Genomic DNA, 14,544 nt, shown 5'->3' on the forward strand with positions numbered 1-14,544 from the left:
AGAACAAGTAGAGGCGGTAGTAGATTGGATGGCTGACATTGTTTCCCACCCAGTCCCCTGCTGAAACCACAGAGTTTGCACCTTCAGCCGATGTCTATCTGTCTTTCACCTCACCTACATGCAAATCAGCCAAACAGTCTGAGCCCCAAGTCATGCAGCAGACTCTTATGCTTTTTGATGACTCTGCTGGCAGGGTTTCCATGGGCCATCCACCTAGTCCTGTCCCAGAAGTGGAAAAGATGATGCACTGATGCCCAACCACTTTTGTTTCAGGATGTGGACATGAGAGGGCCACCGCAGCACGTCTCTGATGATGATGACGAAACACAGGTGCCAACTTCTGCAGCTTTCTGCCGTGTGCAGACCGGCAAGGAGGGCAGGGGTGAAGGGTGGGTGGAAGATGATGTAGAGGATGATGAGGTCCTACACCCCACATGGAATCAAGGTCATGCGAGTTACATGTGCAGTTCTGAGGAAGAGGTGATGGTTACACAGTGCAAGCTACACAGCAAAAGAGGGAGCAGGGTGTAAAAGCAGAGTGGCCGTCCCCTAGCCAGTATGCCTACTACTGCCCACCACACCCTGGGACTGAGCACACCAAAGCCAGCTCCAAGTAGTTCCCTGGCGTGGCAGTTATTCAGACAATGTGCTGATGACAAGATGCGAGTGGTTTGCACACTGTGCAATCAGAGCCTGAAGTGAGGCATAAATGTTCTAAACCTGAGCAACAGCTGCATGACCAGGCATCTAAATGCAAAGCATGAGCTGCAGTGGAGTACACACTTGAAAAACCACAAAAGATCTCAGGCTCCTCTTGCTCCCTGTTCTGATGCGGTCTAGGCCTCTTCCTCCCCCTCTGGAGTGACAGTGGCACCTGCCAACCCGCAAACAGAGGATATTGCAGCAACACCACTACCATCACCCAGCATGTCCACACTGTCCCATGGAAGTGTTCAGCTGTCCATCCACCAAACACTGGAGAGAAAGAGGAAGTACCCCCCTACCCACCCACGATCCCTGGCCCTGAATGCCAGCATTTCAAAATTCCTGGCCTTTGAAATGCTGTCTTTCTGTTTGGTGGAGACAGACTTTTAAAAGCCTTATGGTGGTGGCTGTCCCACAGTATGTGGTTCCAAGACGGCTTGACTTTTCCAGGCGAGCCATCCATGCCCTGCACAACCAATTGGCGGACAAAATTAGGTGTGCACTGCGCAACGCCATCTGTGGCAAGGTCCGCATAACTACCGATATGTGGACCAGTAAGCACGGGCAGGGATGTTATATCTCCCTAACTGCACAGTGGGTAAATGCAGTGGCAGCTGGGCCTGAGGCAGATAGCAGTTTGGTGCATGTTCTACCGCCACCGAGGATTGCAGGACATTTCTCATTGCCTCCTGCTGCCTCCTACTCCGCTTCCTCCTCTACCGCCTCCTCATCCGGTCAGCATAACACCTTCATCGTCAACTTCAGCACAGCCAGGGGGAAATGAGAGCACGCTATTTTGAAACACATCTGTTTAAGGGGAAAACCGGGCAGGAGCTGTGGACGGGCATGGAACAACAGACCGATGAGTTGTTGGTGTCGCTGAGCCTCAAGCCTGGTATGGTGGTGTGCGATAACGGGCAAAATCTCGTAGCAGCTATGGGGCTAGCTGGTTTGATGCACATCCCTTGCCTGGCGCATGTGCTGAATTTGGTGGTGCAGAGGTTCCTGAAAAACTACCCAGAGTAATATCAGAGCTGCTGAAGAAAGTGCGGGCTGTCTGTGTGTGCTTTCAACATTCTCACCCTGCTGCTGCTTGCTTGTCAGCGCTGCAGTGTAACTTCAGCCTTCCCGCTCACCACCTCATATGTGACGTACCCACAAGGTGAAACTCCACCTTGCACATGCTGGAGAGACTGTGCGAGCAGCAGCATGCGATAGTGGAGTTTCAGCTGCAGCATGCATGGGTGAGTCGCCCTGCGGAACAGCACCAATTCACCACCGAGTTGGCCTCCATGCGGGAAGTGTGCGCTGTTTCGAATACTCCACCAACATGGCCAGTGCTGATGACGCAGTCCTCAGCGTTACTATCCCATTCTATGTCTCCTTGAAAAAACACTTCAGGCAATGATGGTAGAGGTTGTGGCATAGGAGTAAGAGAAGGAGGAAGAGGGATCATTTTCACGGTTATCAGGCCAGTCATTCACAAGTGGCTCAAAGGGTGGGTTCCTGCACCAACATAGGCCAGGTACACAACTTTTCAGCCAGGGCACAGTTCTGCAAGATTAGGAGGAGGAGGAGGAGGATGAGGAACCATGTTTACAGCAGGGTAGTACCCAAAGCAGCTTATGGACATCAATAGAGCGTGGCTGGAGGGATACAGATGACACAGACGATACACCTCCCACAGAGGACAGCCTGTCATTGTCTCTGGGCAGCCTGGCGCACATGAGCGACTACATGCTGCAGTGCCTGCGCAATGACTGCCGAGTTGCCCATGTTCTAACCAGTGCTGATTACTGGGTGGCCACCCTGCTGGATCCCCGCTACAAGGACAACGTACCATCCTTAATTCCGTCACTGGAGCGTGATCGGAGGATGCGCAAGTACAAGCACAAGCTGGTAGATGTGCCATGTGCTGATGTCATTTACGCCTGACAGCGGAGGCTCAGTGGAAGCACAAGGCAAAGGCAGAGGAGGAGGAGGAAGAAGTAGCCAACGCAGCTGGGGCACCACCAGCACCTCAGAAGGAAAGGTTAGCATGGCCAACAGGTGGAAAAGCTTTGTAAGCACGCCACAATAACCAGAACCACCAGATGATACGGAACGTCTTAGCAGGAAGCAGCATTTCAGCAACATGGTGGAACAGTATGTGCGCACATGCCTACACGTACTGACTGATGGCTCTGACCCATTCAACTTCTGAGTCTCCAAATTGGGCACATGGCCTGAGCTTGCCCTTTATGCCTTGGAGGTGCTGGCCTGCCCTGCAGCAAGTGTATTGTCCGAAAGTGTGTTTGGCATGGCAGGGGAGGTAATCACAGACAAGCGCAGCCGCCTGTCCAGAGCCAACGTGAATTAAAATGAACCAGGACTTGTCCGTACCTTTTCTATTTCCCAATGTTTTGGGGTCTTCCCAAATATATAAAAAAATTTAAATAAAAAAACAACAAAAACTGTATTGCCTACCCCCTTCTCCTCCACCGCCGCTTCCGCCTACACTGCCACACCCACCGCCTCCTCAACCGCCTACTCCACTTTGACCTCTGCCTCCTAGTTCAAGATTATTATTTGGTATTTTTTTTTATTCTATGTTTTTTTATATTTCCCCCCCCCCCCCCAAAAAAAATATAACAATACACAGTACATATTGAGTATTCAGAGCGTTTAACATGACGCAGCAGTCAATAAAGAGGTGATACAATCTGGATGTACAAAAGGCAATGAAAATGTTATTTCACACATCATTTCCGTAATCTGTATATACAGTCAGGTCCATAAATATTGGGACATCGACTCAATTGTAAAATTTTTGGCTCTATACACCACCACAATGGATTTGAAATGAAACAAATAAAACGTGCTTTAACTGCAGTCTGCCAGCTTTAATTTGAGGATATTTACTTCCAAATCAGGTGAGCAGTGTAGGAATTACAAGAGTTTGCATATTTTGCTACCACTTGTTAAGGAACCAAAAGTAATGGGACAATTGGCTTCTCAGATGTTCTATAGCCAGGTGTGTGTTATTCCCTCATTATCCCAATTACAATGAGCAGATAAAAGGTCCAGAGTTCATTTCAAGTGTGCTATTTGCATTTGGAATCTGTTGCTGTCAACTTTCAAGATGAGATCCAAAGAGCTGTTACTATCAGTGAAGCAAGCCATCATTAGGCTGAAAAAACAAAACAAACCCATCAGAGAGATAGCAAAAACATTAGGCATGGCCAAAACAACTGTTTGGAACATTCTTAAAAGGAAGGAACGCACCGGTGAGCTCAGCAACACCAAAAGACCTGGAAGACCACAGTAAACAACTGTGGTGGATGACTGTTGAATGGGGAAGAAAACACCATTCACAACAGTTGACGAAATCAAGAACATTCTTTAGGAGGTAGGTTTATGTGTGTCAAAGTCAACAATCAAGAGAAGACTTCACCAGAGTGAATACAGAGGGTTTACCACAAGATGTAAACCATTGGTGAGCCTCAAAAACAGGAAGGCCAGATTAGAGTTTGCCAAACGACATCTAAAAAAGCCTTCACAGTTCTGGAACAACATCCTATGGACAGATGAGACCAAGATCAACTTGTACCAGAGTGATGGGAAGAGAAGAGTATGGAGAAGGTAAGGAACTGCTCATGATCCTAAGCATACCACCTCATCAGTGAAGCATGGTGGTGGTAGTGTCATCGTGTGGGCATGTATGACTGCCAATGGAACTGATTCTCTTGTATTTATTGATGATGTGACTGCTGACAAAAGCAGCAGGATGAATTCTGAAGTGTTTCGGGCAATATTATCTGCTCATATTGAGCCAAATGCTTCAGAACTCATTGGACGGTGCTTCACAGTGCAGATGGACAATGACCCAAAGCATACTGCAAAAGCAACAAAATAGTTTTTTAAGGGAAGGAAGTGGAATGTTATGCAATGGCCAAGTCAATCACCTGACCTGAATCCGATTCAGCATGTATTTCACTTGCTGAAGACAAAACTGAAGGGAAAATGCCCCAAGAACAAGCAGGAACTGAAGACAGTTGCAGTAGAGGCCTGGCAGAGCATCACCAGGGATGAAACCCAGCGTCTGGTGATCTCTATGCGTTCCAGACTTCAGGCTGTAATTGACTGCAAAGGATTTGCAACCAAGTATTAAAAAGTGAAAGTTTGATTTATGATTATTATTCTGTCCCATTACTTTTGGTTCCTTAACAAGTGGGAGGCACATATGCAAACTGTTGTAATTCCTACACCGTTCACCTGATTTGGATGTAAATACCCTCAAATTAAAGCTGACGGTCTGCAGTTAAAGCATATCTTGTTCGTTTCATTTCAGATCCATTGGCGTGGTGTATAGAGCCAAAAATGTTAGAATTGTGTCGATGTCCCAATATTTATGGACCTGACTGTATGTATATATCACTATATCCTGATGATCTCGACCATCGTTAGCCAGACTCTATGTATTCAGAATAGGTGTAATACGGCCTAAAGGATTGAATAATGATCTGTTTATCGCGTCCCCCCAACAGATCGGACTATAATAGGAATATCAGTTAAGTGGTAACCCATCCCTCCTCCTCTCACTGAGAGACATACTAGGTACAGCTCTCTCCACGGTGATTGAATGCACCCCACGATTCCTGAGGGAATCATCTACCCCTATCTCTTCTCTCTTTGATCCTACGGGCTCTTTGATTCCTATCTCGGAGCTCCAAAAAAGACTCTCCCCACACCACCACTGCATGTCTCCCCTATCCTACCTACACTCATATCTCTCCCAACATACCTATTCTATGTTATTTTAAGTAATTTCCCTGTCCACATTTGTTTGCAGGGCAACTGTCCTGCTCTTACCCCCATTTTGCTTCCTTTTGCAGCCCTCTAGCTCTTACTACGACTATTTTACAGCCATTTTACTGCACAAAAGTTCAGGTCCCCATTCAATGGGGTTCGGGTTAGAGTTCGGGTCAAGTTCGGGTCCCGAACCTGAACTTTGACCCAAAGTTCGCCTGAACCCGTGAAACCCGAACATCCTCGAGTCCGCTCATCCTTAAAAATGACCAAAACGAAATGAGGAACCAGATGAGAGCTAAGCTGCAGTATGCTGACACCTGAAGCTATAAAGTTGATAAAGTCTTCTGCTTCAACTCTGTACATGGTATACTTTAGCTTCCGATGCCATGGTTGTCCAAAACAGCCAATCAGTGGGGTTGTTGTGTGTCAGACCCCCACTGATCTGAAATTAATGAAATAATAAGTATATTTGTAGCCAGAATAACCCCTTTAATTAAGTGTGAGTTTGAATTTTTTTTGAATAAAAAACAAAAAAAAATGGATTTTTAATACGCGTAAAGTTAGCCTAATGGTACCAGAAAGCAGGAAATCGAATTGTAGGCTGCACAAATACAAAGAAATTCAAATAATACGTACAGAACAACTTTTGTCTGAATTTCTTTTCCAGTGCTTCTTATCCTGCTGTTTTGATACTGTAGAACGTAAGGATGCATGAGCAGCAGTCCGTGGGTTCAGCATCAGAATATTCTATAAACAGAGAGAAAAACAGAGAAATGCAGTCCATTATTACTTATAACAGAGCAAACAGAATCATAATGTAGAATTCTGATAGTGTAGATAAACTTGAACCGTCAGTTACTGAATTCTAAAACCAAGAAACAAAGTTTTAAATAGAGATGGGAAGGGGGGTTCGTCGAATCCACGAATCCCTTGAATCTTGCTGGATTCGTGGGATTCGTGGACTCGAATCCCGACGTAATTTGCCTGAAACGAATCTGGTGGGAGGGACTGGGAGGCGGAGCTGGGGGCCGGTGCGTTCACTGTGCTCCGGCCCCTCCGCTCCAGTAGTTATAAAATGTGTAATTGTGATTAATAATCATGCTGCCCCCTCTGTCTGTAGTATTACATGATCCAATAAGTCTTACTTACAGGGCTAGTACTGCTATCGTAACAGGCCGGCCGGGCAGACGAGCGGCAGCGTCACTGACTGACGTCACCTGCCTGAGCCGCCTGCTTCATTCATAAAGCAGGCGGCTCAGGCAGGTGACGTCAGTCAGTGACGCTGCCGCTCGTCTGCCCGGCCGGCCTGTTACGATAGCAGTACTAGCCCTGTAAGTAAGATTTATTGGATCATGTAATACTACAGACAGAGGGGGCAGCATGATTATTAATCACAATTACACTTTTATAACTACTGGAGCGGCAATAGGGGGGGGGGGGGGTTTGTGGATGACACTGTTATAGGGTAGGGGGGTCTGTGGATGGCACTGTTATGGGGTGGGGGGGGTCTGTGGATGGCACTGTTATAGGGTGGGGGGGTCTGTGGATGGCACTGTTATAGGGTGGGGGGGTGTCTGTGGATGGCACTGTTATAGGGTGGGGGGGTCTGTGGATGGCACTGTTATAGGGTGGGGGGGTCTGTGGATGGCACTGTTATAGGGTGGGGGGGTCTGTGGATGGAACTGTTATGGGGTGGGGGGTTCTGTGGATGGCACTGTTATAGGGTGGGGGGGTGTCTGTGGATGGCACTGTTATGGGGTGGGGGGGTCTGTGGATGGCACTGTTATAGAGTGGGGGGTCTGTGGATGGCACTGTTATAGGGTGGGGGGGGTCTGTGGATGGCACTGTTATAGGGTGGGGGGGTCTGTGGATGGCACTGTTATGGGGTGGGGGGGTCTGTGTGGATGGCACTGTTATAGGGTGGGGGGGTCTGTGGATGGCACTGTTATAGGGTGGGGGGGTCTGTGGATGGCACTATTATAGGGTGGGGGGGCTGTGGATGGCACTGTTATGGGGTGGGGGGGGTCTGTGGATGGCACTGTTATAGGGTGGGGGGGTGTCTGTGGATGGCACTGTTATGCAGTGGGGGGGTCTGTGGATGGCACTGTTATAGGGTGGGGGGGTCTGTGGATGGCACTGTTATAGGGTGGGGGGTGTCTGTGGATGGCACTGTTATGGGGTGGGGGGGTCTGTGGATGGCACTGTTATAGGGTGGGGGGTCTGTGGATGGCACTTTTATGGGGTGGGGGGATCTGTGAATGCCAGGGGGAGAGGTGAGAGGCACTATGATACTACTGGCACATTGGGGGGAGGCACTATGATACGGGCACATTATGGGGGGAGATGGCACTATGATACGGGCACATTATGGGGGGAGATGGCACTATGAAAGGGGCACATTATGGGGGGAGATGGCACTATGATACGGGCACATTATGGGGGGGAGGTGGCACTATGATACGGGCACATTATGGGGGGAGGTGGCACTATGATACGGGCACATTGGGGGGGAGATGGCACTATGATACCGGCACATGGGGGGGGGAGGAGAGAGGCACTCTGCACTTGATACTGGCACATGATTAGGGGGGCATCTATGGGGACACTTACTGGCACATTATTGGGTGGCACTGTGGGGCCACTTCTTATTGGCACATTATTGGGGGGCACTATGGGGGCATCTACTGAGGCCACAAAGAAGGGGTATTTTATATGGGGAGCTCTGTGTGGTACTAGTATTATGAGGGGTATTATCTGTTTCTGCAGTATAGTATTGGGGAGCACAGCGGAACAGTATTGGGGGTGTTAGGATGATTTGTCCGGAAGATGGGAGGATGATGGAAAAGTAGTAAACTAAGATTTTATTTTTTTGTCAAGCTGCAGAGACGAAAAATGGCTGAAAAATGGTGTCTGGTCTGAAAGGAGAAGATGAGGAAAGAGAACATCTACAAGAGACGTCACTGGATGTAAGAGGTATGAGGCTGTATTACCCTGTATGTTCTGTAGTGATAGGAGCAGGGGTCATCGCGGTCATATAGGGTGCGACCGTGACTGGGAGGTGGAGGTTCAGACAAACTGACGCGGTCTGACTTTGTTTCTTACACCGTGCGTTCACATAATTATGTACAGGATTCGTAGGATTCGAGATTCGAAAGATTCGATATATTCGAGAACCTTTTCGGATTCGGATTCGGAAAAAATTGGATTCGTCCCACCTCTAGTTTTAAATAAAGTTAGACTAAGGGGAAATCACCCTATATTCTGGATTCTGGCACTATTAGGGCTGTTTCCCACGAGCGGATCCCACGCGTGTCATTCGCATTGTGAATGAGAGCCGAGCTCCAGACCGGACAGCAGAGACACGGAGAATTAACATGATTGATAATGCTCCATTCCTCTCTGTGATCTTTTTACTACAAAATGACAGTGAAGTAAAGTTGTCACTGTGATTTTATAGTAAAAAGGTCACAGGGAGGCAAGGAGCATTATCAATCATGTTAATGCTCTGTGTCTCTGCTGTCCGGTCTGGAGCTCGGCTCTCATTCACACTGCAGATGACACGCGCGGGATCCTCTCATGTGAAACAGCCTTTACAGTTGTTACTAATCCTAGTTAGATTAGGTGGAGCATTCTTGTGGTACAACATGGTAGCACTGCTGAATCTCTTTGGTGTACTTGAATGATAGAGTAGATATGGGTAAAATTTATTTACTAAACATATTAAATATTTCAATTATACTTTTAAAGGAAGTATATTTTTTAGAGATGAACGAATTTAGCAAAATTCTATTTGGGATCAACTTGGCCGAATCGGTAGACTGATTCCATTGAGGCCGAAGTCGATTCTACCATAATCAAAAGTGCTCCAATTGGCCTGAAAATTCATATACAGTGTTGAGCGAAGCGAGCTTGGGATGCTTCATCCAAAGTCGCTTTGTTCAAAATTTCGGAATAATACTGTACAGAGATCCGTCTCCGTACCGTATTAAAATGAATGGGAAAAGCACTTTAAAACTTTAAACCGAACTCGGCTTCTGCTCCAAGGTACTAGTGGGTTTCAAGTTTGAAAGTGGTTTTCCACTTTAAAAATAAACTACCGAAATTATTCAAAGGAATCACACCCGACTTCGCAAATATCTTACTTCGGCTTATTGGAGCCATACATTCTAATACTATATGGAGACGGATCTACGTACAGTATTATTCCGAAGTTTTGAACGAAGAGACTTTGGATGAAGCATCCCAAGCTCGCTTTGCTCAATTATCACAAATTATTTATTTTTGGGGGCAGGTGCCTTCTTGTCTGTCTTTTGACAGAGAAGCCAACTATTTTGAGATATTTGTCTGAATTGGCCCGCTTTTTTTAAAACGTATTTTCTCTCTCTCACCCAACATTTGCCAAATCACCAATAAAGGACTTCCATTGTCCATAAATGTTGTGAGCATGCTCCGTGCCAGATGATGAAGCCACTGGGATGGGGAGCAGGACCTGTGCTCATGGGTGGACTGGGAACTTAAAAGTGGCCCAGTTTTGTAGATGGAAGGCAGGGCCAACACAAGTAGGTGGGGCCAACAATACCATATTGTGGCACATTATACCACCCCAACAGAGTCAAATACCACAGTCCAGCACAAAATATATCTTCAAAAACTTCTACTGGCCGGCCACGAGGAAGGCTCCAGTGGCCTCTTGGGCATCGGCCCACCGGGACATTTCATTGTAAGGTCTATGGCCAATCCTCCCCTGTCTGTGTACTTTCCATAAACTACAGTATTATTAGCATTGTGATTCTGTTTTATCTGCCTCTAGCTTCATAATGGTACAGCCAGACCAGGCTGCCGGCACATGGTGATATGCACCAGTAATGAAGCCAAAAACCACATGGCCATGTGAGCTGCAGATGTTTGGTGTTAAAACAGTTAAAAAATTACTGACTGTTACATCTTTATTGTTCATGACTATGCAGTTTTGCAGGAACCATGTGGCCATTAACAACAAGGAAGTGACTGCCAATCAATTTTTAGCGATCTTATTCCAAACAGCTACAGTATGCATGTCTAGGTGTTATTTTAACAGTATGGCAGTGGTGACTGCGGCCATGTCTCTACTGCCATACCTTCATAGACCTGCCCGATGATGATAATTGCTAAAGCTTTCAGTGTCCAAAGCAAAAATTGTGTAAATGTCATTTAAATAATTTTCTGTCTATAAATTATATTTGATGATTAAGATTTTTTGATAATCTGGCACTTTCTACTAATGTACATGGATGTTCTGATTCAGAAAAACCGCTAATCAGCACCTACTATAATAATATTAAATGTTAACATGTGGATATATAATTTGGTTACTTTGTATGCGCAGCTTGCAAATAAAAATAGAGTTATTGTAGTACTAGTTTTCTTTTTAGATCCTGTCCATTTTTTTTTCTGCAATGATCACTGGCGTAAACTAAGAACTTTAGAAGGTAATTTCATACATTACAACAAATCCGCTGAGGAGAACATGCTGGGCAAATATATATCATTTTCTCTGTTTCAAACAACTTTGAAAAAGTAAACTTGCTCTTTCCAACTGAGACAGGATTGGAGAAACAAATTCAATATTTTATTTCAGACAAGAGTCAGTACTAGCCAACATCACACATCACAGATGACAGCTACACATCACTCCAGAGCAGGGCCAGAATGAGGGCAGTTTTGGTGGTACTACCAACAGAGAGCCAATGAGAATCCTAAGCTTAGGGGGTCCAGCAGCCGGCACAGTCTTTATTGGGCCCTGGCCTGAAGCAGGGGCCACCGACTGACTACATAACCTTCTGATACTCCCAGTGTAAATATTATTAGTGGGGGAACTATACTTTTTACAGGGGGGAACAATAGGAAGCATTATTGCTAAAGGTGCTATAGGGACATTACTAAAACTTGGGTCAATATAGGGGTCATTGTTGTTAGTAAAGCCATTTTGGTTGGTATCATTGCAAGGGGTGCTATAGGGGTATAATTATTGGGGCATTTAAGGGTACTCTAGGGGTCTTATTACTACTGAGGGTGCTATTTTTCTGCAGTATAATATATGGGGGGGCATTGAAGAGGGGTGGCACCTTGATGACACTGTTGGGGCACCAGGATGAGGAGTTTGTGTTGAAAAGGTGGGAAGGATGATGGAAAAGTGAGAAATCTAACATTTCTGTGTAAAAAACTCTGTAGAGACGAGAAAAATTCCTGTCTAGGTCCCTGAAATTACAGATGATAACCCTGTGCAAGAGTCAGTCCCCAAAAGTCAACTTTTACTGTCATTTTACTTTTTTCTTCTTTCTATAGAGCCTTTAATGGACATTGACAGGTTACAGAATAGTTGGTTGAAATATATATATATATATATATATATAAAAAGGTAACATGGTATGGGTCTAAAATTCTTTTGCATCTTTCTGCATTAGTCATAAGCTAAAGAAGTCATCAAATTATCCTGATAGAATTAGGCTTCATAATAATAGTTTTATTATATATTCTGCTTCTGCATATTTTAAACAAATTATTACATTTTAAAGAGGACCTATAATGTCCTTCAAGAACAGCAGCTCTTTTTATCTGGCTGTAGATACCACTCCACAGATTCAGCCAGTGTTTTTTTCCTTGCCCCATGTCATTCTTGGCATTCATTCACATTAGACTTCCCTTCCAATATATTACTGAGTCCAGGTACTGACAAAGGGGTTAGCACCACCATTGATTCTCACTGCAGTATGAACCAGAACATTTTGATTTTGCTTGTACTCATTAGACAGTATCAGAGCAATTTGGGTCACTCCCTGTTAGTAACTCAGTACTGTTGACCACTAAATTAACATCATGTGGTCTCAATAGCAAATCGGAAGCTGAAACTAACAACCCTGATTGCTCAGGTACGGGAAGGGGGCTAGAAAGGAAAAACACCAGCAAAATCTGTGGAGTAGTAGCTAAAGCCAGGTAAAAATACATGCTAGAGGACGTAAAAGTGACAACCTTGTTCACTCCACATGTAGAACATGTAGTTGACATTTTTGGTGCCTTCCTTCTCAATGTTGCTGCTGCAGTGTATCCCTTGCCAATCCCTGCTTCAGTCTTGTAAAATGGCCATTAGATTATCATACTACCCTACGCACATTGTGCATTGGTAGTCTAAACAACCGTCCCCGTTCTTGGATGGACCAGCACTTAAGGTGTCAACACTGTGTCTCTTCTCTTTCTTTTCCTGTAGATTCCTTGATTTCAGAGCAGGGATCTACTGAATTAGTGACATTTTTACTGTGAGCTGAAGAGTCGCTTTAGACAAATATAATCTGTGTAAGTTAAATCTGACTGAATATTACATTTGCTTAATACCCCCCCCCCCACACACACACACACACACATCCATATGCACTCTGATGATCCCTAATACAGGGAGTGCAGAATTATTAGGCAAGTTGTATTTTTGAGGATTAATTTTATTATTGAACAACAACCATGTTCTCAATGAACCCAAAAAACTCATTAATATCAAAGCTGAATATTTTTGGAAGTAGTTTTTAGTTTGTTTTTAGTTTTAGGTATTTTAGGGGGATATCTGTGTGTGCAGGTGACTATTACTGTGCATAATTATTAGGCAACTTAACAAAAAACAAATATATACCCATTTCAATTATTTATTTTTACCAGTGAAACCAATATAACATCTCAACATTCACAAATATACATTTCTGACATTCAAAAACAAAACAAAAACAAATCAGTGACCAATATAGCCACCTTTCTTTGCAAGGACACTCAAAAGCCTGCCATCCATGGATTCTGTCAGTGTTTTGATCTGTTCACCGTCAACATTGCGTGCAGCAGCAACCACAGCCTCCCAGACACTGTTCAGAGAGGTGTACTGTTTTCCCTCCTTGTAAATCTCACATTTGATGATGGACCACAGGTTCTCAATGGGGTTCAGATCAGGTGAACAAGGAGGCCATGTCATTAGATTTTCTTCTTTTATACCCTTTCTTGCCAGCCACGCTGTGGAGTACTTGGACGCATGTGATGGAGCATTGTCCTGCATGAAAATCATGTTTTTCTTGAAGGATGCAGACTTCTTCCTGTACCACTGCTTGAAGAAGGTGTCTTCCAGAAACTGGCAGTAGGACTGGGAGTTGAGCTTGACTCCATCCTCAACCCGAAAAGGCCCCACAAGCTCATCTTTGATGATACCAGCCCAAACCAGTACTCCACCTCCACCTTGCTGGCGTCTGAGTCGGACTGGAGCTCTCTGCCCTTTACCAATCCAGCCACGGGCCCATCCATCTGGCCCATCAAGACTCACTCTCATTTCATCAGTCCATAAAACCTTAGAAAAATCAGTCTTGAGATATTTCTTGGCCCAGTCTTGACGTTTCAGCTTGTGTGTCTTGTTCAGTGGTGGTCGTCTTTCAGCCTTTCTTACCTTGGCCATGTCTCTGAGTATTGCACACCTTGTGCTTTTGGGCACTCCAGTCATGTTGCAGCTCTGAAATATGGCCAAACTGGTGGCAAGTGGCATCTTGGCAGCTGCACGCTTGACTTTTCTCAGTTCATGGGCAGTTATTTTGTGCCTTGGTTTTTCCACACGCTTCTTGCGACCCTGTTGACTATTTTGAATGAAACGCTTGATTGTTCGATGATCACGCTTCAGAAGCTTTGCAATTTTAAGAGTGCTGCATCCCTCTGCAAGATACCTCACTATTTTTGACTTTTCTGAGCCTGTCAAGTCCTTCTTTTGACCCATTTTGCCAAAGGAAAGGAAGTTGCCTAATAATTATGCACACCTGATATAGGGTGTTGATGTCATTAGACCACACCCCTTCTCATTACAGAGATGCACATCACCTAATATGCTTAATTGGTAGTAGGCTTTCGAGCCTATACAGCTTGGAGTAAGACAACATGCATAAAGAGGATGATGTGGTCAAAATACTCATTTGCCTAATAATTCTGCACTCCCTGTAGTGTTTGTGTAATACCATTTTGAACCAATACTGTTTGGGTCAGTGTGGTTTCAAAAGT

General features: G+C 45.1%; 1 protein-coding gene across 2 annotated transcripts in view; it reads right to left on the minus strand.

Moving 5' to 3' along the window:
- DPYD (dihydropyrimidine dehydrogenase) overlaps positions 1–14,544 on the minus strand; it is a 1,571,083-nt gene that overhangs the window by 1,451,707 nt on the left and 104,832 nt on the right. For both annotated transcript variants that reach the window (XM_040406865.1, XM_040406866.1), the window contains exon 2: positions 6,133–6,243. In XM_040406865.1, coding sequence (XP_040262799.1) covers positions 6,133–6,243 — 111 coding nt within the window. The remainder of the gene's footprint in view (positions 1–6,132; positions 6,244–14,544) is intronic.

This window comes from Bufo bufo, chromosome 9 (assembly GCF_905171765.1).
Source record: "Bufo bufo chromosome 9, aBufBuf1.1, whole genome shotgun sequence".
Classification (NCBI taxonomy): domain Eukaryota; kingdom Metazoa; phylum Chordata; class Amphibia; order Anura; family Bufonidae; genus Bufo; species Bufo bufo.